General features: G+C 29.1%; 3 protein-coding genes across 3 annotated transcripts in view; 1 reads left to right on the forward strand and 2 right to left on the reverse strand.

Annotated features, from left to right (window-relative positions):
* LOC113552522 (ras-related protein Rap-2b-like) overlaps nt 1-27,903 on the forward strand; it is a 90,678-nt gene that overhangs the window by 775 nt on the left and 62,000 nt on the right. Inside the window, exon 2 of the mRNA XM_026955390.1 lies at nt 2,160-2,278. Coding sequence (XP_026811191.1) covers nt 2,169-2,278 — 110 coding nt within the window. The 5' untranslated portion in view covers nt 2,160-2,168. The remainder of the gene's footprint in view (nt 1-2,159; nt 2,279-27,903) is intronic.
* LOC113552533 (prisilkin-39-like) lies at nt 2,987-9,816 on the reverse strand. Its single transcript, XM_026955400.2, has 3 exons — nt 9,657-9,816; nt 9,319-9,427; nt 2,987-3,693 (listed from the first exon to the last, which is right to left on the reverse strand). Exons 1-3 carry the CDS (start codon nt 9,675-9,677, stop codon nt 3,227-3,229), a joined length of 597 nt encoding a protein of 198 aa, XP_026811201.1. The 5' UTR covers nt 9,678-9,816; the 3' UTR covers nt 2,987-3,226.
* Nucleotides 17,280-19,029, reverse strand: LOC113552542 (cuticle protein-like). Its single transcript, XM_026955407.1, has 3 exons — nt 18,878-19,029; nt 17,756-17,876; nt 17,280-17,602 (listed from the first exon to the last, which is right to left on the reverse strand). Exons 1-3 carry the CDS (start codon nt 18,896-18,898, stop codon nt 17,394-17,396), a joined length of 351 nt encoding a protein of 116 aa, XP_026811208.1. The 5' UTR covers nt 18,899-19,029; the 3' UTR covers nt 17,280-17,393.

A 27,903-nucleotide genomic window follows, 5' to 3' on the forward strand; every position in this document is an offset into this window, starting at 1 on the left:
CGTAAATACGTGTATTGCGCGTACAAAGGTTTTTCGACGATTGTATATGAACACCGGATTAAAGGAGACCCGGTGGTGTCGTCCCTGCAGGGTACACTGGTACAAGGCATTTAGGCGTCTCATTATAGATGTAGTAAGACTAAAATTATGTCAGATGACGATCGTTATTATGCTAATTTTTAATATAAATATTAATAAAAATGTCAATAATTTTGTTACTATTACTATTAAAATTAATTTAAAAGAATTGAAAGCCAAAAATTTTATGATTCCTCTTTAATAAAAAACTTCAATTTATATTTTAATCATTCTATAGGTAATTTAATTTTGTTATTATTTTTAATTTATTTCTGATCTGCAACAACCGTGCATTATATTTTTATGTATTATTATGATATTTTATAAACAACTGCCATGTTTAATGTAAATATAAATAGCCACGGGCATGCAGGTGCACCAATGTTATAATGATGTTAATATCCTGGCTTAACGGTAACTGTATTTTTTTTTCACCGCCGAGGCCACAGTTCGCAATTATCGACCGACGAGTGAACTTAATCCGTATTTGGTCGTGATTTGTTTGAATAATATTTTTCTAGCATTATTGTTTCCCACTTGACGTTAATTTTATGACTGCAGGTGTTTTGGACATAACTGCACTTCAGTATACTCTCGACAACGGACAAATCGATTTTCCATTGTACCCATACGTATAGCGAACGGACATAATGACACATAATTCACACATACGTATTATAAATGCCCCGAGGTTGTATCGATCATATTATTATATTATTGATATTATAGTGTATTGTATGCCGTGAAAAACGAAACTAGTTTAGTCGCGTAACGTGCGCGAACAGCGTGAATTTCTTTAATTGTACGTATTAAAGTGTCTAAAAAGTAGCCGCAGGGCGAACGCCCCGTTGCGTTTTAATAGGTTTTTTCCGAACCACCTACTACCCTCTTGTTGGTTTAGTGCGGATATTACGGCCCGAATCTATTACACGGCTGGAATAAATTAAAATTTTTTTTAAATAGCTTTTCCTTATTTTTTTTTTCGCGATTTCAATACGTATCGCGACTCACGAGACGGTAATACGTTTACCTGTGAATAAAATTTGTCTCGCGAATTAACGTATGTTTGAGTAGGGCAGCGTATTCTTCACTCATAAATCATAACGTTTATACATAATGCAAACACAGTTTATTTGACTATCGGCGATGAGAATTACTCTAGAATTTGTGAAATTGTACGTGCGCAGAACACTAGTAAATAGTAGCTACACGTAGTACGCCAAACCTGCGCGATGTGTTGTCACCGTCTTATAAGAGTTAGTACAACATAACAAATTTACGTTCAGAAGAATAGATTTTTTTTGTAGTCAGTTTTAATATAATTGTGAATTTTGCTATTGCCAAATACCAAGTTAAGATATATTTTCTATGTGTGTACATTAGATTTGCAACGATATTTAAATTTTCAAGCGAGTTATGAGTAGGTATGTAAAATATTGTAATTTTAAAATACTCACAACTCTCTTAAAAATTAAGAAAAATCGTTAAATGTACTAACGAGAATAATATTTTTTTACCTTTAAGTTTAATAATAATAAGTCTATGCATTTTAAAGTTAACGATACAAAATTAGTTCCGATAAGCACAAATTTTCCATATTCCATACGATTGTGAGATGAAACTAATACGCATCCACACAGCGATACAGCACAACAAGTAATAAAAAAATCCGTCCTAAAAATATATGTATTCATAAAAGGTAACCAATTACAATGTCTAAAGTAAATTTAAGGGTAAATCTCGAGTTTTGATCAGAATTTTTTTACTAACATAAAACGGCGTATGGTTGATTTTACAATTTAACGACGTTTTGTACGCATCAATTCCGCTGCGCATCAAATTAATTACCTATTGATTCCATCTCGTAAAGTCGTAAATATTATTTTAATTTTTAATTTTTTAAAATATTTTAATATTTATACTTTATAGCAATAATACAGATTTTGTTCTTGACTGAGGGTAGATACAATAAAATATTGTACACATATGCACAGAAATAATAATTGTGATACATTTTTTTTTCATTTATCGTATTTACATATTATCATTATTAACCTTGTGATGTGATTGCCTTTTTTCAGCAACAAAAAATGCCTCGAGACGGAGCCAAAGGCAAACACCAATTTAAACGGCGATTCAGTCTACAGCCATCATCGTTTTTCCGCGATGATTCATTGTCGTCAAGCCACTCGTTAACTAGGCAAGACATCTTTGTATATAACACGAATATCTGGTAGCTTGTAATTTACACTAAAATAACATATTTCTAATGTGATTTGCACCACGCGAGGTAGCTGATAACACTGTTTGTAATTTGGTCTAAAATGAGTATTTATTTATTCGATATTATGTCGGTATCTTGTTTGACTCGATGGATTCTAGTAAGTAATAACAATAATAATTTTTCAGGATTTTTAACTACTTGCTGCTTTATATCTGCTAGTAATAATTACAAAGATGCCCGTCGTAATCGTGTTATGATGCAGTATCATTACATTTATTAGTTTTTTACAAAATAATTAATTAATTATATTATTAACTATTATTACGTAATAAATGTTTTTCATATACCATATCATTATTGTTATTATAGGTAGCTTTAATTTTAACTGGAACAGTGTGATTAGGTCAGTGAAATAATCGCTCAGAATCCAAAAAAGAATATTCTATGTGATTCTGTGTAGCTTCTCTTAACTTAATACCCTATACTTTAAACTAAAAATAATCAATTTGAATTTTGGCGCAAAGTTCATATTTTTTGCTACCTAAAATGGTAGAAAATACAAATGTATTTTAAAAATATTAACGCAAATTACACATGTTGTGTAAACATTTTTTGCAAATCGATTACAGACGAACACCAAGCAGAGTTTTACATTATAAAAATACAATTATCAAAAATAGCAATCAATATCTAAAATGTTTATTCACGTTAAAATCTGACGGAATTCTTTCAAGTTTAAATATTACAAAGTACATTTTTATATTAAAATAAACTCTATTAAACTTATAAAGCAAATTGAATACAGAACAATCATTATAACGGTTGACACAAAAGTATATTATTTTTATGTGTGGTAACAATAGTGTTTTGTGGGATCGAAGAAGATAAACTGTCAAACAAAATTGTTCGGATGAAAAGGCCGGCTTAGTATACGTATGGATATGACGCGTAGTGGTTGTTGTATTGGTGGTTGTAAGGATAGTGAGCGTACGGATATCCGCCGTAGTAACCGTAGTTGTATCCGTTGTTATAGCCGTTGTAACCGAGGTTGTATCCGTTGTTGTAACCGTTGTAACCGTTGTAACCATAGTTGTACCCGTTGTACCCGGTCAAATACGGCTTGTTATACACTGCTGTGGCCACCGTTGCCTTGTCGTACTTTCCAGGGTAGTACTTGCCATCGTCGTATTTTCCGGGATGGTATTTGCCATCGTCGTACTTACCCACGTGATGATGGTACTTGCCGTCGTCGTACTTAGCCGCGTGATGGTGGTACTTGCCATCGTCGTGCAATCCGTATGGGTAACCGTAAGCTTGGCCGTATAAGGTGTTATAAGGGCTACCGTATAAACCGCTATAAGGACTGCCGTAGTATCCGTAAGTTGCCGCAACTAAATACGAAACGAAACGTTGTTATAAATTTAGAGTTGAAATAATTTATTGTGCAGTAATTTCTGTACAGAAAACTAAAAGAAAGAATCTGTAAAGCAATTACTAAAAAAAAAAAAAATGTGCACATAATATTGCATCGCTATGATAATGTTTTGCATATAAATTAATGTAAATATTTATTGTTTTATATTATATTTTCGAGATTTTTATAGGTTTTTATCTATACGATTTATGTCATTCAGTTTATTTTACCTTTTATGCTAATGATAAATACATTGGGTTTTTTTAAGGTAAATTATTATTTTTACTTTACATGATAATATTATATTGTTTGGCAATTTTATGATATTATTACACCATCAACTTCTGACCGAACAACGGTGAAATCTCGGGGCACAGTATCGTTCATAATGCAAAAGGGTTTGACCAATGACCACGAATCACGTTAAAAGTACATGGTATAATAATGTACGATGCATAATAATAGATTCACATAAATCGGTACGAGTCTAATTAAATTTTTTTTAAATTTTACTCAAATTTGTCAGGAATAACTCCGAGTTCTGTTGTAAGCATTCATTATTTCGAAACCCTCTTTACCGAATTCTAAAAAATCGTTAAAAATTTCACGCCAAATACCGTACCCCAACGATGTACGTATTATTGCCTAATTATATTGATTCGCGTGCACGCTTGGTAATATCGTGGTAACGTATTTATCTTTTGGTAATATAGCGCGATCGGGTTTTAGCCGTTTTAGGTGGCCGCTGCAGGTCGATGCTGATGGTGACTGCTGTTGTATATTATGATCGACGGACGATGCGCATTTAACCTATTCGTTTGAAAATATACTCGCGGGCAATAATAAACGCCCCGGCCCGGGGGGAAATATTAGACGTACAACATAAATTACGCATAAAATAGGTATCGGGAGATTTCTAATTTCCAAAAATACATAAAAACTACGATAGTGCACGTTTTTAAGTCGAAATCGATAAACAGATGCGTAATACACACGGGGTGGCGTAGGTGTATACGTATTACGTACGTTATAACGTGATTGAATATAAATATAGAAATGGTAAATTTTCAGTGAACGTTTCAACAAGGTTAAAAGTAAAAACGTAGCGCGTGTATATGTGCGCCTGCACGATAAATAATATTTTCGAGCGAAAAACGTCACGTGGACGTAAAAAAAAGACATCATATCCGTTTTAATTTTACTACTGTTCGTATATTTTGAAATCATTATTGTTATTTTTTTTCCCCGACGACTCGAACACATCGAGCGGAGGCTACGCCTAAATTTTGGATGACTGTAATATATTATCATATGGCAACCGGGATTTTCGTATCAGTCGTCTAAACGTCAGTTCGGCTTTAAAATATATTATCTGCAACGGAATATATTGAACACGAAAAGCTTATAAACATAAAACGCACTAATAATCGTTACTTTTTAAAAGAAGCAATAATAAGATAATACACGTTGTAGTGAGTGTCATCATAAAACACGACATGAACGCACGCCTATACAGATCGTCAAATCCGTTGCACGAGAATGGCACAAAATGTTCATTTATAATCGCGGGTATGGTGGTAAATTTTAAAGACCCTTTTTTTATTTAACTAACTAACAATGCGTATGGTATAACGTAAATATTTTTTTTTTCGGTACCTATGCAGTACTAATTGCATTATTTAATTGAATTGTAGATGTAATTAAAAAAAAGTTAGGCAAGTGGATACCGCTCTGCTGTACATTAGTTATCGGTGCGCTACTAATATGGGTGTGTCAAATTTGAATTCAATGATTTAATTTATTATCATTGTATATAAAAAACGATTCTGAGCGGAGTTAGTCTATACCACTAAGTTTATTTCGTCATATATTTTTTGATATATATATAGCTATTATAAAGTAATTTGTTTTAGTGTTATAGTAAATTAATACAATTTTTCCGAAAATATTACATTTATTAGATTATTAATATTTAATTATTTTGGTAATATATATTTATACCAATTATATCAACTTATATAACTCAAAATGTAATAATATTTTTTTGTAAATACCGTGAAACAGTTAAAATAGATGAAATAAATGAAAAATGTCTCTGCATATTGTAAAATTCATAATAATATATGCAAAAGTTCCCACGATTAATGACTTAAGAATCATAAAAAATGTTATTTTTCTTTAAATAAGTAATTTCATCCACATTTGAACTTTAAATCTCTAAAAATATTTGCCTTTAGATATTTATTAGATTTATTTGGTTTGGAAGAATCATGAATTACATTTTTAAATCTTTGATATAAAAACAAAAACTATAGTGTATTTATAACTACAAAATAATTTAAGTACTAATTTTCGCGATTTTTATGAATTTTGTCTTTAAACAATTGTAAAAATAAATTGTGTTTATAGATTTATGATATTTTTAATCGAGAAATTAAAAACTTATGGGAATTTTTGTATTAAATGGTGAAGCAGTTCTACCCAGAAAATAATTTTTAATCGACATATAAATGCTAAAATGTCTATAAATAGCTCAAAAATATTCTGATTTGTTGAAAACTTCAACGTAAATTAAAAACAATAGGTAATATAAACATTAAGTGATAATTTCAACTACCATAACATTTTATACATAAACATATTTGTAATTTGTATTTGTTTAACACTGGACAGCCCCTATTCACCGCTCAAAGGAGCGTAACATTTTTTAAGTGCTCGGGATATCAAAATTTGAAATAAAACCATATTTTTTTCACTCTCTGACTAAGTGCCGGATGGCCTAGTTCGAAGTGGTTGGAACGAGTAACGTCGCCACACTCACTGAGATTTTGAACAATGTAGACTGACAGTTTGGAGATGGGAAATCCGTTTTCGGCTTCGAAATCGTTAATTAGTTTTTGTTGTGTGGCGCGTATCCGTCTTGTACACACGTGTGCCTATTTTTCGTTTCGACCCGTCTTTCCGGCGCGACGAAACAACTATATATTTATGGGATTCATGATACAATTCATTTCCTTAAAACCGTCGCAATCGAGGCGCCACGTCGCGTTCCGCCGCCTCAGCTCCGATCCGCCACCATTTACATTTTTATTCACTTTGCAATATTCCCTCCCCGGGAGTAAATTAATATATATATATATATGTATTTTATATTTATACCGAGTGAATCATTTAACGTCATATAGTCATTATTTAAAAAACTATTGATGTTGTGAAAATAGGTATTTATTTTTATACAATTTTAAGTTGTTAAAAAACTATAGAAATTATATTTTTGACAATTTTTTTTTATCGTTATCATCTATTCAAAATATAAAATTATAAAAATATGACACGAATTTTTAATGCCTTATTGTAAAATAAAATATTTTTTTAGTGTACTTTAATATATAAAAATCAAATTTTGGATGACTAGTTTATTATTATATGAGTTATAAATGCTTAAAGTTTAGATAAGCGGAGTTTACAAGGGTACCCCAAAAATTATTGGTTCTCCGTTCATCTAAACTTTATAAATACTCAATAACTAATAAACTAAAATTGTCCGAAATTTGATTTTTATTAAACGAAACACTTGGCATAATTGTTTAGGAGTCTGAAATTAAAAATGTACTTATGTTATCATTTTGTCAATCAAAAAAATTAGATATTTAAAAACAATTATAACGATAGAAATAGTAAAAATAGAATTTTTTTTCCAATCATATCAATTTTTAACGAGTTAAAATTATCTAACAGAATTTCTTCTAAAATATCTAGTGGATTATATTATAATAAAATGTATCACTCCGTATATCGTTTAATGAACCACCGCGCGCACATTTTAGAGTGCGCAGTTTTTTTTTTTTGTTTTTGTTTAAACTTGTTATTCATTTTGATATATTATCTACACATCTCACGCGAATAGTGTTCTTCTATCCATTTATTATGTATAGTTATATTGTTTTTTTAGAGCTTGCTAAAGATTTTAATGTGTTTAAAAAAAAAAATTATCACGGTTTTTTATTCGTTAAATGAAACACAATATGCATATATTATATTATACCTCGTCGTACAATATAATATTATATTACATTTTACAAAAGAAGACAATTTTTATTCTCTACCATAGATTTTTCGTTTTTTTTTTTTTTATATATACAAATATTTAATATAATATTTTAAACGTTTTGTGTGATTAAATGTAAAATAGAAAATATAATTTAAAATGAACACCAATTTATTTTATTAATCGAAAATGTGGATGGCGTTGAGAGTAACGTCAAAGTTTTTATAAAATATTTCAAACATCAAATTTATGAATTTAAGAGACTATGGCGTATAAATATATTTATTTAATCAGATTAAAAATATTTTTGCTCAGGCATTGATTTCTGTTGGTAATTTACTAATATAGTACTGACGCGTTATTCTATTTTTTTTTTATAATTATTAAAACGGCGTTTTTAATTTTATATTATAGAAATATTTTAGTTATTAGCTCCGTGAATAAATAATAAGACTTTAAATATTTACAGGAGTATTTAATGTATTTTTCAACTGAAAACTACGTCGGTGTACAATACAAATAAGTGATATATTATTTCAATAATCCAACTAGGATAAGCAAACATTAAACGTTGGCATTATGCGCAATAAATATTATATTTATAATACCAATCATCTATCTATTATATTGACTTTATTAATTTTGTAGTCCGATACCCAATAAAATTGCTTTGCATAATATTATTAATCGCCATCATAGCGTTCACCTGTTTTTACAGTCGACCGAATTATTATAAACTGCCGTTATTTGACTTTCAAACGCTAGCAAATTATTCGAATCGTGTATTTAATTGCGTAAAGTTTGAGACTTTAATCTGATTTGAAAGGTAAATGTAACAGTTGTCTGTGATTTACTCCACTAACGCGGAACCGTGGTTGAAATTAATAATCGGGTGCACAAAATAATTATAATTTACACACACCGGGATAACAATAAGTGAATAAGTTATACCTATATTAATTAGGGTTAGAAATTTATAATTTTATCAACATGATGATGATTCTTGCATGTTTTTTTTTTTTAGTCACTCAATTATCCATTTAATTTGATTTCTAGTATAGGTTTTAGGGAATAAATTCATATTTTGAGAAAAACAGTAAATAAATGCGTATTATCATGAGATTTAACAACATTTATAAATAAATTCGTTTTTAATATTATATTGTATAAGTAAGTTAATTTAAAATTATACAGACAGATGAAGGTAACGCAGATAATCAAAACCGTAATATTTTTATGATTGATAATATATTGAGATTATTGTGTGACAATTCCGATGATTTCCCGCAACTAAAAATTTACTTTATACACACAATAACTTTTAATATTATTTCTTATTTCATTCATTGTGCAAAACGAAAATCAAATTTATTTTATCAATACAAACTATAATGTGTATTTCAAAGTGCATTTCTAGTTCGTATTTTGATATTTTTATTTTCATGTGATTTTTTTTTTTGACAAAATATTTGCTTAGCTTATAAACAAAATCCCAACCATACAGCTATAACAGTATAACACTAAATATATATATATACACATAGACAAACTTACCTGAACCAGGTGGTGGGATTACTACCGCTTTCTTCACCCTCTCGTTTTCAGCCGCTTTCGATGCATCCTTTTCGGCGAAGACCGACACAATGAACAGTGCGAAACAAAACTTTGGAAAAAAAAAACAAAAACGAAACGACGAGATTATTCACGAGTCTGATAAAGGACTATTATTGCGACTGGAAAAACAGCGTGACGTTCATTTTGAGAATATTATGAATATTGTTAAAAAAAAAAAAAAAAAGTACCGCAGAGAATCTGCCATTGCCTCGTGGCGCGCAACAATAGGATTTTTCCGGTGTTGCGGAATGGCGTTAATATATTTTTTATTTACTTACGAACAACTTGCAGTATGTCATTTTTGCGAGGTACTTGCTGATGCGTTTTTGTGAAACGGTTTGTTTATTTCGCCGATTCGGCACGAAAAAAAAGGTACACAGATATCGCTGCAAAGACTGGTAATGTTTAATATTTAACTTGGACCACTTGGACCGAGGGAGGCGAAACGAATGATTTGACACCGGCAAACGTTTGGTCCTTATATATTGCTAGCTTGTCATTCCTCTTTCCCTAAGGACGTTCGTTTTTTTTACGTTTGTTATGCGAAAACCCGGTGGCAATGCAGTATACTATTATTATTATTATTATTGTATGTTATTATAATCGTTATAGCCGATATCGCTTATCACTGCGTGGAGATTCGCGGTAGTGCGGCGCCGGCGTCGTCGTATCCTTGGACGTAACGCCAATAATTATTTTAATTGCCCATTTTTAGTTTTTATTTTACTATTTTCGTTAATTTTTTCCGACTTCGGTTAAGGTCGCCGACTGGAGATTATCGTTAGTATAATCGTCATAAGCCATTATGTACAATTTACCTACATTTTATTATATGTAGAGGACTTTGCACGCTAAAAATTGTCGAAAATCAAATAGGTAGTGCTGCAGTTATTACTTCACAATGACGTGACGTATATTACGACATTATATAGGTACGTATAATAATAATAAATTACACGTCATAATATTCGTATATTATTAGGCCGTAGGCGAAGCAGCAACGTTTTCGGGTTAGTCAACTCTTTTGCAAATACGGCGGCACGAATGAGGCATATGCAAGGGATCTGTTGCTGAGGTTTTTGAAGTTAAATAATTAAACAAAACAATTGTTTTAACGGATTGAACGGGATTATCTTTTTTTGATTTATTGACGGTGAAATTTTATTCTAAATTATTTCGACTTTTACATTTTCAGGTCCCCGCTAAATGGCCATACTACTGCAGAGATCGTACACTACTAGTGTACTATAGTACAATATTATAAATTAATATATGTGTACAAATAAACGACATGGTCTACATGCACAATAATTAATGTATTTCTTCGTGTGAGATATATTTTGTGCACCTCGTGATAATATAGACACAAGATAGTAGGAGAGCGCTATCATATTTAATTTTTTCTTTTTGGCAAATAATAATATGATACAATATTATATATCGATTATTACACGTCTGTCTGCAGTGATCGCTACTTGGATATTCCGAGTTATTTTTGTAGCGCATTTTTGTAAAATAAAAATATCAATCTACGTTTGAAATTGATTATATTTTTGATACAATTAATAAAATATAATCGCGGTTTACATCCTATCATGGGTGATTACTGATTTTGTATATATATATATATATATATTTATCTATGACTGTATTATTATTTCCCGAAACACAACAAAAATATAACTAAAATGTATTTAGATGAAAACGTGTATACTGATTTTTCTATGGAAATGTATTCAAAACGACTTTTTTAAACTATCATAAATGTCCGATTTCTAATCACTAAAAGAAGTTGTGGAAAACTTTTGGAGTCCTCCTACTTCGAAAAGAGGCGTTGGTAAGTAATGGATAACTTTAAAGTTGATATGAGAAAAAATAATTCATGTTGACATTTTTATGTGTATATATTTTATCATCCCTTTTGTATGTGTTATATATCCAAAACATTTTAATAAGTTAGATAGTTTAGTTTTGATTAATTCATACGTACAAAACAACATGTATTGAACGAGTTTTAATAGAATTTTCATTAACTTTTGATCTTTAAATGGTAGTCCATAAATATTTATAATTTTTATTTATTTTTCAGTGAGAGGTTTCTTTTTTTTTTTTTTTAGTAATATATATTAAGAATATCGATTTATTGGTATTATGTCGAACATACTTATTGACTCTCCTAGTATTATTATTATTTATTAAAGTTTCTCATCTAATAATTAATAATGTAATATAGTAACTAGTGTCTAGTAAACGGGATAAATATATTTGATTGGCTACACATATTTCTATGTTTGGATTATTTATAACGCTAAATTATAATTACGAAAAAAATAGAATATTTAATCAATTTTGTCATGGTTGTTTTTTATGACAACAATCAATAACTCATATATTAATTTCAAACTCGGCATCAGAATATACTTTTATAAATATTATATTGAATAATAACTAGATACCTATTGAATAATAACTAGATACCTATTGAACAAATATTTGTTAATTTATATAAATAACATTTAAAGTTAGGATGGATGGTTGAGTAAGAGTGACAAAAATACATTTGCAAAGGTACTACTTGTAATTTTACGCAGATCGCCAAACATAAAAACTAAAGACACTATTAAAAAATAATAATTATGATAAACAATTTTTTATTCTGTGAAAATATACCGTCTAGACTATTATGTCCTTCATAAGCGCAATCATGCATTATAAATCCTTGAAATATTCCATAAAATAAGATCTAAAATTTTCTTTAAATATACAAAAAAAAAAAAAATACAAGTTACATCAACGGTAGTGTCACAATTTTTTTCCTAAGACGACAATATTAATTTTCAACGTTCATTGGAAGATTATGATATTTCAATATTATGATTCATGAAATAAATTAATTATTTTACCTTTCTCTTTAATTTTGATAAACATATTTTCCGATATAATAAAACATTAAAATATAAATAATATATTAGATTATTAAAAATTAATTACACCCAAATATAATATTATATAAAACTATAGAATACACGTAGGCACATAGACACACAGTGATTAATTACTATAACAACAATAATATTAAGTACATTTATGTCATTTATAGCAAGTGATTCATCTGTAATTAGATGACACTGACTCTCTGTATATGTAATAAAATATTGTCGTTACAATCAAAGATACACGTTAGGTTAGGAGGTATACGTTTAAAATAATAATAATGTATTTTCGTAAAAATGTATATCGTATTTGAGTACAAAAAGCTTATGCTTTAGGTATAAGTTTATAAGTTATATCAATTATTATATAAGTGCAAGCATAATCACATTGCCCTCCGACGTCGTACATGATGTAGAGTCCCGTTTATGAAAACTCTATGTAATGCAAAGGAATAATATCCATAGCACCGAGTGATGGGATGCGTATTATATATTATTATATTTTATCATACTATACGAAGTTAATAAAACTTCAAGAATAATAATATATCATGTCTTTGGTCAAAGTTTTACGCAACAAAATAAGTTTCACAGATGTATGTCGGTGGCTGGTCCGATCAGTTCAACTTACATAATATGTATTTATACTTGGTACACTGCAAGAATTTTTTAGCATCCTTTTATTTAGATTTTGGTTTTTGAAATTCTTAAATATATCTATTAAGACATTAAACACTATATTTAATCAAATAGTTAGTTTTTCTTAATATGTCATTTTAGGTTTTTGCTACGATGATCCAAATAACTTGGTTTTATTTTTAAATTTTAAGCCACATTTCTCACAACTTTTTTGATGTAGATATATATATATAAAATTTAATTCAAACAAGTATAGTATTTACATTTTTGTACATTATATATCATACGGATAGGTACAATAATACAATAATAATTGTCCAGGATATTAAGTTAAGATATTGGGTCTATGATGATTTGTGAAATTATAGTAATTAATAATAATATATTAACATTTCAAATTTTGTTATCGGCCATGTAAAAATTGAAAAATATCATTATAGTTCTTTTATCATCCCTAATAATATTTTTAAATAATAATTCTTTAAAAACATAAATTTTATACTCACTACACCGAAGCTCTTGAAATCTAGTCAAAAACAATGGCATCGCTGTAAAATTAGGGGTTGTAAATCAAAACAGAAAATCTGACATACACACACATACAAATAATCCGCCCATAATAAATAAAATATCTGATGCCTCGTATATAGAACTATAAGTGACTAAATCACAAATTATAATTGCAGGACTATAACATAAAATATAAATAATTTATAGCAATATGATACGAACTCCAATCTGTAGTAGTCGGTATTATGATGATAGTATTTTCTAAACTCTCTAACTATCAAACTAAACATATAATCTATATTTTTTATCGTTAAATACGTTTTAATTATATTTGTATATTATAATAATTAAAACATTTTACACATAAAAGCTTATAACAGTACCTACCTACTTCTATTATTTTCGTGAACGAATTATAAACACTACGATGAAATATCGTTTTGTAAACTTTAAACAGTTTAACACAATGTAGTGTTTTGTACGGTATTAAATCTCTATACAACATAGTGTATAAAAAAAATAATAATAAAAAACTAATTTTAGGTACCTCCTCGGCGTATAATAGCGAGGCGTATATCTATTGTAAATTAAAATGAATAAAAGATATCGATTTAACACCTTGATACAAACTTGATTGATTGTTTTGTGCACCATCAATTTTAATGATCTATAGATAAATTGTTATTCGTTTGTATATTTTATAAGTTAAAACCAGACAACTGCAATACACTCGTATATGAATATAAAGGTTAATGGTTATACCTTAAAAGTATATACAAACATAAATTGCTAACATTTAATGTTTTTAATTTAAAGTTGATAAAGAAAAACAATGGTTTTAAACTTTAAAAACATTAGACATTTTACCTACTAAACATGTATTTTGATATAAATATAATAGCATTTTAAAACTTATTCCTTAGATAACATTTTTAATTAAAAAATAAAATTACAAACCAATTTTCTCGGAGATAATATAAATTTAATGTATAATGAAACGCGGCAGGCTATGTAGGCTTTATAATCTATTAAGACTTAATTATATATTATACATATTTTTAGCAAGATATATAATAATAATCAAACTGCATAAATATAATATACGTTAGTATTCCATGATTATGGAAAATTGTTATATTGGTAATTGTTTTAGATTAAAAAAAGCAGTCAAGTATAATATTACTATACAGTAATAAGATTTTATTAAATTCGCACATGTTTTGATCTTCTTATATTATTACGACGTCGATGACGATGACGATGCACCTATAATAATATGATTATTTTTATTTTAACAACAAACATAATAGGCTAATACTCAAGTGGAAACTGCTCAGAGCAAAATTTAAAAGACTGGAAATTTCTCGTAAATGGCTAAATTGGCGAATTGTATGTTATATTAAAAAGCAATATTTTTACTATTATTTTTTTTTTGCCATATTAAATATTTAAAATACTTATTTTCATTTATATAAACTGATCTATAACAACATTTTTTTTAATCAAAACTAGCAAATGAAAAATAAATAAAAGCAAACATGTAGTCAATTCAAGTACATATACTTATTAATATATATATATATATATATATATATATATATAGTTTTTACTTTGTGCATCAATAGTAAATAATAAATTATTTATAATTTAATTATCCGTATATTCTTAGTAGTTATGTCACTTTCTAACATTATTGTTTTCGTTAAATAAATATTTATCTATTATTAATTTCAAACGTGTATAACATAATATATATTTACTCAATAAATGTTACTCAGAATGAAATTTAATTGGAAAGTCAGTTTTTTAACTACATGATATAATTTTCAAAAAAAAAATATTCATAATTCATTTTTATAGATAAAAAATATTGTTTTTCAAAAATGTCAAAATTGTTCTTTGCTTAAGTCTCATTCTTTTTCATTCAAAATAATAACGTCGGAAAGCGATACACTTTGTATGATGAATTTATTTATTCGAAGTAGAATTACTTTTAAAAAAGTTACAGTATTCATATAGTTTCTTGTTATAAGTTATAAATTACTAAATGTCATATAACCAATGTATATAATAACATTCAAATCAATTTCGTTACATATTCAGTATTGGTGAAAAATATTTCATATTTTATTATTTTGTTCTTCTTAACATAAATCCATATAGATGCTTAAAATTCATTTTTTTTTTTTAAATCTAATATTTATCATTTTAATTGTGGGTGATACAACTAAAGTTGATTTATTTTAAAGTAGTTATATAATATACATCATTTACGTAGAAATAAATATTAAATAACTAATTGTATAATATCCATACTGATTTATGGAATATTACACTCAAGGCCGTACTTAGAAAAAAATTTTGGGAGAGAAAAGGTTATACAAATCTTAGTAAGTGGTATATAAAATAATGATGAAATATTTCTAAATTCGAAGAAAATTTCGGTGGGGTTGAGGTGATTGAACCCCTTGAATCCCTAAATCCCCGGGTACGGCCTTGATTATATACTAACTGAAAGAGATTAGGTAATTTCTAATTGGGTAAATTATATAGAAAATCATTTCAAGTTAAATTGAAAAAAATAAATTTTGAGGATTAATCAACGTACACATTTAATTCTGGTAATAATTAGTAGTTATATTGACGCCAACACTGAATGTAAATTATAAGTATTATATTTTTAATATAGAATATGATTTTTATTACCTATTTTCGAAGAATGAATTTTTAATTATGATAATAGCACGAGAAACATTTACTTATTAAATATTGTTCAGTATAAAATACTTCAATTATTTTTAATTTTGTATAAAAATTTTATAAAAAAAATTTGTATTTGTATTTCAATATATTTTTTTTAAGATTAAAATTGTACTTCGAGTCAATTTTTGAATACTCTTTTTATAATTTTATATTAAATAATTCAAAATATTTTTTTTCTCTATAATTATTATTTGTATAGTGATTAATAACGCCTAAATTAACGTTTGCTTGAAATCATTGAAGCATGTTTTGTCTTTGCATTGTTCTATATAGTTTTCATTTTATATACTTTTACAAACTATAGAGACACACGCACTTCATTATAGTTAATGATTATAACTTTTTTTTTTTTACTATAATCTCCATCAAAACCAAAGTTTCAGCTCAAAATCTATAACATTTTACAATACACGTTTCACTTCGAGTGAGTTAAGACGTCTCATTTGGGCGTCTCAACTTCAGATGGCTTTCTGTGCATCATGCCTTGAAAGTTTTAGATTAACTTAATTTGACACTCTATACAAAGATGGCACGTCATTAACAATTCGGTTTAATGTTCGTGTACAAACGATAAAGCTATACGTTTTACTATGTGCTCTAAACAATACAGGGAGCAAAAAGAATTTTCGATTTTATATATCATATCCGCCTATATTAGACACGACCAACCACTATATCGTAATTAAACAGCTATAGTTAAACCAGTTACTACGTACGTGATTTACTAAAAAAACGATTTATTTTTTAAGGGAATGAGAGAATAAATATTTTCCCTGGGAAATTTAAAACATATTATACGTTATTTCCGATACTCGATATAATTGTGTCTTGTGGTGAAAACGTGGGTATATGTATAATAACAACATTGTATATACTTTGTCGCAGAAACAACAATATCGTCGTGTTACCGCACATAGGTACTGATATTATACTAAATAAACAGTAATATTGATATATAACTGTCGACGTCACTGCATGTGGTCTGTGGTCGTCGCTATAGGTACATCGGAGCTGCGACTGTGATGACGAAAATGAAAGATATAAAACAACTCATCGGTTTTTTGAAAAAAAAAGATCACATTTTTATTGTTAAAAAATTTTTTTATAAAATTATCTTAAAAACTACGTTTATTGCCGGAAGATCTGGGAGGCGTTGTCGGGAATGCGTTTTCAGTAGTGGTAAACCGGGTAGGCGGACTTGTAAGCTGGGTAGTAGGTCTTTTCGTATTTGCCTGGCCAGTATTTGCCGTCATCGTGAGCGTAAGCGTAGCTCGGGTAAGCGGCGTAAGCGGTCGGGTATGCGGCCGGGTACGAGTACGAGTACGACGGGTAAGCGGAGTACGCGTATGGGTAGACTGGAGCGGTGTAAGCCAAAGCTGCTGTAAAAAACAAAAAAAAAAAAATGAAAATATTTTTTTAAAACGACCGATATCATTTTTCAAATAATAGTTCAAAACAGAGTCCGACAAACATTTAAACACCACAGGACTTCTATGTAATTGAAATACACATGATGTATAATTTATACTTACGGGCGGCGATGTAAGCGTGTTTCTTTACTCTGGCGGCTTCAGCGCCGACTTGTTCTTCGGGTTTTGTTGCTTCTTCGGCGGCAACACAGTACACGCTGAGGACGGCCAAGGCGATGAATATCTACGGAAGAGCGAAAAAAAATATTATTATATCTAATACATTAGATTAATACCGATTTCGATATTGTCGCGGTGGTACATGAGATGATATCATTCGTTATACTATAGACTACCTGGAGACTTTGTATTGTATTCGCGAGTGTCTACATAACGCGGTTTTTAATCATTAATTTGTGCTCGTATAATTTTATTGTGCCGCCGAGTCGCGACGTAATATTATCGAGGGTCCGCGAACTGACGCGTATACTCACACAAACGGAAAAATAATAAATTTGAGCAATTAATCCCGAGAGTTTCATTTGCTCCTGGATTTGCGAAAACTTTGCTCGCCGGACACGTGTCGTTATATTATATTATACTCATTTATTTGCCGTAGCTTACCTACGCTGAGGCATGGACGTTGTATTATATAACACGAGTGGAAAAGTTATATCTTTCATTAAATGTTGGTATATTATATATATATATATATATACATTATTACACATTTTCGTGATTATATATTATTGTCGGGCAAACTATATATATGTAGGATTATAAACGCACTCAAGTCGTTTCGAAGTCATCGGGTAAAGAGTTTACTCACTGTATTTAATAGGTACAGTTTATAATATCGTTGTGGGTACACTACTAACAACATTTATCCTAGAAGAATGCAGATTTAATATTACCCGTAAATATCGGACGATTTTCGATGCAGCAGAATGATTACGATTGTATCGACGATCCCAATACGATATCTGACGTCTGCAGGAGGTTAGTCAGCCCCAACAATTTTACGAAAAATACATAGAAATAATATATTATACACATATCGCTCTTGGCGCAGAATTTGCGATCGGCGCGTCGACGCGCCGATCGAAGAATCGTGACGATTGAAGAGGAAACGTGAAACGAATCGATCGCATTATACGTACTTCGGTTTTAAACGAATACTCGAAAGAACTATTTACGAACAACGATGGTCTGGTTTATGAAAAATAAAAAATACGTGCGACTTACCAGATACTTGAAAGAAGCCATTTCTTTTTTGGTGATTTCTTCTTGTGTTGTCTACGACTTATCTGCAAACTTCAACCTGTGGTTGTCGATGTGTACTCGGGATGCGATGTGATGCCAACGTCGGACGTCGCGGTCCTTATATATGCCAGAGTCTCGATGGACCGTATAATACCCCTACCCGTCGACCGTCTACGCAAGGGCGTTGCCTGTTGTCCTGCAGAATGCAGCGGTCCGAAAGGCCAAGATCCGGATCGCGAAGAGCGGCAGAGATGACCTTGAATCGCGGTCGGGGGGGATGTGCACAACAACAATAACACAGCGGACGAGACGACAGAAAAAAATATAAAATATTTACAAACACGTAATATTATTTTATAGTTACATTTTATATGGAGATACATCTCGGAATATAAAATCCCATTAGGCGTTGCCGGACGTGATATATTTTATATTGTTATTATACGTGAACGTATCGGGACGTGGGTATTATAATATTGTCGATACGCAATACGGTTCATTGCGCGCAGAATCCAGTCGAGTCGCATCGTTTATTACGGGTTGATCCGTTTAACGGAATAGACACTCTTTATTTCAAAAGACACTAATGTTTTTGAAAATATTTCTCTTACATTACTTTATATCGTTACGGTACAATATTTTTGGAAAAAATGTACGTTTTTGTATCATTTTTCTTAAGGTTTTTACTCTTTTTATCGACAACACACACATTTTATTTCATTAATTTCACGTTTCGAAACAGAATATTATTGGGGGGAGTATTTATGTCTATGAACAATTTTCTATAAATAGTTTATTATATTTTAAGTATTTAAAGTATTAATGAGCGGAGTGGTGGACCGACAGTTTTCCAGGGCTGCCACTGAACTACTTCATTCCAACGACCTAAACTTTTAATAGGTAGGTACTATATTATAACTCATAAGCTACTCGTCCAAAATTCGATTTCGATTTATCGAACCACTCCTAAAAAGATTCTGTTTTGGAATAAGAAATTAAACATTTGCATTATCATCAAAAAAGTAAACAATTTATGATAAATAAAAGATAGGTTTAAAATAAATAATTTCTAACTATTTACAGTTATGTAAAATTATTTCCGAAATTGTTAATAGGTTTTGAAATTATTGAGTGTCTTGCGTTAAATGGATTTCCCGGTATATTATAATTGTAATAACGATTATAACATCGTAAAATATTATGTAAACCGTACACCGAACACGTCGTATATCATATATATTGTTCCACGAACCTTCCTTCCGACGATCTTTGGGCACCCACGAATAATTCGGTTACACGAGTTAATGATATATATTCGAGGGACGTAATTGCTACCCTCGCGATGAAATTCGGAAAATGTGCGAACGCTCCTTGTGTGTGTTCGAAGATCGTAAGCGTAACGTCGGTTTCGGTGGGATATACAGAAGAATCCGCTTATTTAATTTTAATATGCTTGTACATTGTTTTTGGTAAAGATATATTATTATTATGTCGTGTACCACACAGTGTTTCCGACGATTTTCCGGAAATCATTCTTTTTTTCGATACGATTCACAACATTTGAAAACGTTCCGCACCACTTATTATGGTATATATACATATGAAATAAGTTAAAAATCGATCACATTATATTATTGTATAGTAATCACACAGCTACGTGGCATGAAAATCTGCACTGCCTATTTATTTTGTTCTAAAATATATAGTCCTAAGCTCGATATTGTACTCAGACAGTTGGATGGAATAAAATTGAAATGTTGATCATTATTATTTATTGACATTGAATTTTTAAATGTTTTAGTTTATTTAAGACTCGAACATTTGACATAGCCGCAAATAGACAGTATTTTCTGTCTTAAGTACTTCACAATATTTTTAGAATTAATTTTCCTCACAACAAATCATGTAAAAAATTATATTCAACATTTTCAAAGTTTAATTAAGTATGAAGTAAGAAATTGATACATTTTTTTGAATTTTACATAAAAAATGTAATATTATAATTATTAATTAATGATTTAACATTTAATTAGTTACAAATGTAATTTTAAAACAGGTATTACTCAATTAAATGATGGCTATATTTAAGTATTTTGCTATGTAATGATTACATTTTATTATGTTAGAAATTTCAGATTTTTTTGAATATTATTATTATTATTATTATTATTATTATTATTATTATAAGTGATGACAAAATACAATTTTTGAACATTTTATTTGGTTTACAATTTTTAATTGTACGGAAAATAATCTAAAATTATCTACTTCAAATCTGTAAATTTAATTACCAGGAAGGTAATAATTGTTTTGATTGTAATTATTAAGTACATAATATTAAAATATTAAAAATATAATTATTTTTGTATATTATTGAAATTAACACATAAATAAATAATTTAACTCAAATCTAAATAATTAATTTAAGTTATAAAAATATTGTTCGTACTTCGTATGTTATAATTGTTGTCCGGAATTATTGCATTAAAATTAGGAAATGTACGTATTATAAAAATATACATTTAATCACTAAAAATGGCTAAATATGCTCGTAAAAACCATCATGCTTGCTTGATTTTTTTTTTTAGGTACGATTTCGATTATAAATTAATTTAATAAATTCATACAACCATGTTTATTTAACCATTTATTATTAAAAAGATAAAATTTCTAAAACAAAAATAATAATAATAATTGAATATGTAATATTATGTAGACGTTAAATTTATCTTTTTTGTTTCTGCTGACAGTCTTTATTTTTTCGAAATTGTACTTAAAATGTTTTGAGTTACACTAAAATAGTACGATGTAATAATACCAAATATGTCATTAAAATCAATAATATATATATATTATAAAAATAACAATAGTTTATTATAATAATATATGCAATGTCGGATGGACATGATTAATATCTAAAAATATTAGTGTATAATCACATCAATTGCAAAGCTCGAATGATGTTTAAAAATTGATTTCAGTGAAAATTGTTTAGGGTATACCACAGCTAGGTAGCTGCGACCTCGCATTCGGAAGTATGGTTCCAGAATTTTCTTTGTTATTTGAAATAAATGAAAACTTCATATCATCATTCGATCGCGTTTCAAAAACCGTATGTCGATATTTTTTCGTTTTCGTTTATATAAACGTATTTTGTATTGTTGCGTATAAATAACTTTTTATCCACCGGATTCGCTGTTTGCAGGTCTTTTGTTCACATTAATTTTTTTCTTTTTATCGCGAACCTGAGTTTGGAGGCAGCGGTGTTTACGTCAAATCTATACGCGGTTTGGGCGTAATTCGCGTTCAGGTTCACGGGACATAACAAGTAGCTCCACCTGCAGATGGTCACGGTCACTGACGTTGAAACGCACGTCGTCTCTTCGTCGTACGTACGATTTATCATGTAAAATACACTCGCGTATTATGTTGTGTATTGATATAAATATTATGAATACGCGCAGACGTCTCATTTTTTTCCCCTTTATATATTGTTTTTTGCAACACGCGATCGTTGCGAGATGAGAAACTTGACACTGGTTTTTTTCTTATTATTTATTTTTGGTTTCACTACCGCACCTTCTGAAATATCGAATATTTTTACGTTCGGAAGTTATACTCTAAAATAACCAAATCTAACCTAATCCAACCACATCATCGCCTTATTTTAGAATTAACTTTGCATATACATGTTATAATTTTCGAAATATTCAGATGAAACAGTATAGGTTAGGTTTAACTGGCACTCGTTTACTTAAGCCGAGCTGTTTAATGTGCATATATTGAAAAGTCTGACTTTTTTTACTAAAATAAAACTCTAATATACATCACGTCATACAATGTATCGCCATTTATAGTCATTGAACCGTTGAAGTAATACGTCAATGTTTAACTATATATAGGACATATAGGTACAATATATATATATATATATATATGTAGAATAGTCAATGTTATTATTTTTATTGAATTCTCATCAAAATATCAGTTATAATATTGTACTTGTGTGCTAAACATTGTTAAAATGAATACATTTTAAAAGTTTGTTCTTTTAAATACAAATTTATTTGTCAATACATAATTCTTAAAAAAAACATGCAATAACAGCTATAATACGAATTTTATAAGCATTTGTAGAAACGGGTTTGAGAATAGTTTTTCATATACAATAATTTATTATCGTTTTCAAATAAACGACAGGTTTGTTTGACGAACTTTTCAATCATGTTCTCAATTCCAAGGTATCTATTTTCCTCTTTTCAATAAACAAATTACTAAATTTTTTCACAGAAAAAAAGGTAACCCCCTCCCGCCGTGATGCAATTATGATGATAGCATACACATTATCCATTTTTCGTTTGTTTTATGATATGAAAATCTTCTCAGAATAGATGTTTTAATTGAAAGTGAAAAAAAAACATAAAACAAAAAAGGTATAAAATATATAGCCTGCTAGGTCAAGACGTTTTGGAGTACAATAGATTTTAATGCCGACATCTTAATTTTTGTTTGACATAAGTCTACAACATTATAACATCATAACATAATATAATAAGTATATAGGTAATAGATCCCACGTCCGTTTCGTATGACTGAACGACAATCGAATATAAGACCAGCTGCGAACTCGACCCTGACCAAATGCAAATGGAATAAGAGCTTGGACTACTTTCGTATTGTATATAAATTTATATAGCGCCACTGACTTTGTTGCCCGAAACGCTAACGTTCAAGGTACAAGCATCTGTTCGTAACGATAAAATACATCAGCGAATTCAAACAATATATTTTCTCGTTAACGTAACATTATAATATACACTTTTAACCTATTATAAAGATAAATTGAAAATTACGTTTTATATTGTTCTGTCGAAAATTAATAACACTACTCCTACGCACAAAGTTAACGGTGTGTAACGATAATACATACATACATATATATATGTGTGTGTGTGTGTGTGTGTGTGTGTGTGTTTATAAACAAATATAATATAATATCTGTTATATATATATATATATAAATATAATGGTGTATATTATATCACCTGAATCGTGCGAAAAACATTGTACCCCTTTTCTTCGGCGTCAAACTTGTACATACCAACGCATCGCAGTTACTGTTTTATTTCGATTAAAGTTTTGGAGTCTTACGCTTTTACTTTTATTAATCGATGGTGACAAACCTCACGGGTTCGAGATGATTACGTACGTGATTTATCCCGCGTATGATAACTTTTAAAATCTGTACGAGTATAATACGAGAGCGGCAACGAAAATAAAAACGAACTGCGATGCGATAGTTGTAAAATAATTATATTACAATCGGGAATCTCACCGATCGAAATGCGTCGGCGATTATTAAAAGCTATTGTACAACGTCTTATACTGACGAGTGGATAATATTAATGTGTACCGTATCACAATGAGGAAGTAATTGTGACTGGATATTATATTATTCATATACTCAATGTATAAAATATAATATAATATGTGATCACGTGTGCGGTAGATATTTTCAGTTATGAAATAAAATATTAAAGATTGCAAAATATCATAAGGACAAACCCTGTGTATTGTGGCCTGTGGGTGCGTGCACAGCCTGTGTGCAAGTGCAGCCGACAATATTTATCCATCGACTCTACAGATTCTGCACTTAAATACAGAGCGATTTATCGAGTGCATAATATACTCACCCCCCCTATTTCTTTAATATTTCAATAATTCTGTATTTAATTTTTGGAAATTTTAAATAATACACTTTAAGACCCTATTTTCAAATTCTTGTGATGTGTTTTTCTACTTGAGCGCTATGATGACTTGAAAATTTTAATAACTCATCTATTAACACTTAAAAATTGTAGATCCATTATTAAATCTCTTTAATATTTTTGTAAAACCATTTTTAAGGACTATTATCCTGCAAACACAGAATACAGGAATACAGTGCCATAATAAAGTATCGGCATTTTAACGATCATCGGCGTGTTCAGTGCTGTATCGTACGCGCATGACTTATATGACGTTCCGATCCCATTACCACTGCAAAGTCTATACTGGGAAAAACCAAAATCGAATTCATGCACTTCGATAAGCATGGTAAATGGTAATGAAATCGGAACACAGGTCATATATCCACGTGAAAACTATAATCCTCATGGTACCACGATAGCTGTAAAAAAAACCCGAACCCTGCATGCGCTACCGGTATACTTTAATATAATTTTATATTTTTTTTACCGTGATATGACGTGGTACACCGTTATATAGATGTTCGTATAATATGAATATATCATTACCTACGACTGTGGTCATGGTACTATTATCTGTCACTCTGTCAGTGTCGGATCTTAAACTCCGGGGGCTCGAGTGTAAAACGAAATGTTAGAAGCTCTTAAAAATAATACAATCAAGGTAAACTTACTTATTTTTATTAAAAAATCGAATTTATTATTTATTACAATACAATAAAGTATATGTATAATTTAAAATACATTTTTATAGTCATCTCTAAATAATCTAAAACTATAATATAATTTTTATGTTTCTAATAATATATTATCTATAGTCACATGTACGCGGCACTTTGCAATTTTAATTATGTCATTTATGATACTCTGATGTCCATAATATCATGTCTTTACCATTGCAAAGCGACGGGGCTCTAGCGCAATGCACTGTTTGCATCGGCACTGGATACCATATCCTTCTGTATATTAATAATTATGCATTGTGGACGCGATAAACGGGGCTAATAAACGGGTATTTTTTTCAAAGATGTTTTTCATCTCACACTTCACGAATCACTAAATTTCCAATTTGTATGATGTATCATGTACATAATATTATAGTCGGATTGCAAAGATTACCATTAGAAGGTTAGGTTTAGAAGTACCATTATTGCTGTATATACTATATTTATTATATTATACATAATCCTTACTAAAATATGACAGTTGCACGAAGAACGAATTATGATTAGTGAACAGTTATATTTAATTACGCCTTTGTTGGTAAAATGTATTATGAATATACGCTGATACGTATTGAAAACTATTTCTATTTACGTGATAAAATAATTAACAAAATGAATTTGTATAGCTTAATCTACAACACGTATAATCATTGAGTGATAGAATTTACTCTAATGCAGATTGTATAAATAATAAGCGACGTAATACATTTTTTTTTTAAATAAGTAATGACCGGTATCTTATAAAAAAACCGTAATTAAATGTATATTATACATCGAGTTAGGAATAAATAAAATAAAAACAAAAAAAAAAAATTTAAATAAGTATGTAAAATACCTATGTAAATAATTGATAATTTGAATGATGAAAACGTAATGCAAATGAATTATATATTATTATGTGAAACATAACTACACAAGTGCAAAGTATGTAAGGTTAATGCGAAAACAAATTAATTTTGTCACTATATTTTAGGTTTACTGTAACGTGTAAAATGAAATAACGTTTTTCGAGAACTGACGAGTATTGCATTCTCTCTCTATATATACAATATACATACATATAACACACACACACACACACACACACACACACACACACACACACATATATATATGTTAGTTATGTTTGTGTGTATAATTCGCCATTACACACAACGTAATAGAAGAAACTCGAGTTTACCAAAACCTGTAACTTTATTATACACAAACGTAAAGTGTTGTAAAGTTCTTAACAAGGCACATTTAAGAATACAAATTTACATCAAATAATATATATTATATAAAAAATACTATAAATTTATATTATATATATCCAACTTTTTTCCCTTGAAATGGGACGAACGTAATTTGATTTTTTATTATTGTTGTTGTTTTTCCTTTGTTGTGTTTACCTGCATTTCAGTCGAAACGTTCAAGATGCGAAACTGAAGTATAAATCTTCTAACGTCTAACCACCCCCAAGTTGGACAAGTAATTTAAATTTTATTTTTAAGTTGATTAATGTCATGGTACTCATTGTTTAGCTTTTTATATTTTTAAATGTGGAAGAATTATCAACTTATAAGAATACTCATAAATTTTTACATTGTATATGAAATCATATTTTAGAGTTAAGGATATTTGTTAAGTATTTTTCGTACATTTTGTTTAAGTATTCTACATATAGGTATATTGACCTAGCGACGATTATTTAGAATTTTGGCATCACTATTGTGTTACCGTCTCCCTACACAGTATACACTGATGATAAATATTGATACCAAATAATTTTTTTTCTTCTAATTTTACACATTGTTATATAATCATGCAAGAAAAATAAGAAAGAAAATTTTACACGTGTACACGTAGCTAATACTGTACAATAAACATTAATACGTATTTATTCCCTATATATTTTGTATTTAGCTACTCTTTTTATAATTTGAAGGTATTTGTATTAGTTTTAAAATTATTTAACTGTGTATATTAATATATTATTTCTTTTTGGCGAACATTTGGGTGAATAAGCTCGTTTATAGAATCATCATATTTAAGCACTTTATTTGAATAGGGTGTAAGGGACTGAAGTATAATAGGAATTACCGGTTTCCGGCAAAGTTTGAAATGACTGTTTCCGTCATCACCTACTTCGCCATTTTTAAAAAAAAGGTTTGATTCTCGTTTCGGCCAATCTACCTGTAATGGTTAAATTATTATACTCGCATTCTATTTTTTTCCAGAATAATATTTTGTTATATTCAGAAATACATAATACAACATTCATATTGATTTTTATAACATTTTTTTCTGCATTTAGCCTTGTATTAATATAATTAAATTTATTATAAATGTGATTATTTTTAAAGTATATTTGAGATTTAATTTTAAATAATTGTGCATGGCTTATGTGACAATGTTTTGTATCGCTAACCATAATAATAATAATAATAATAATTAATAATTAAAAAGCTTTAGCAAAATTAATTTATACATAAATACATATAATATTTTGTCTTAGTTTCTATAGATATAATAATAATAAAAAAGTCGTACCAAA

This window comes from Rhopalosiphum maidis, chromosome 1 (genome assembly GCF_003676215.2).
Source record: "Rhopalosiphum maidis isolate BTI-1 chromosome 1, ASM367621v3, whole genome shotgun sequence".
NCBI classification, from domain to species: domain Eukaryota; kingdom Metazoa; phylum Arthropoda; class Insecta; order Hemiptera; family Aphididae; genus Rhopalosiphum; species Rhopalosiphum maidis.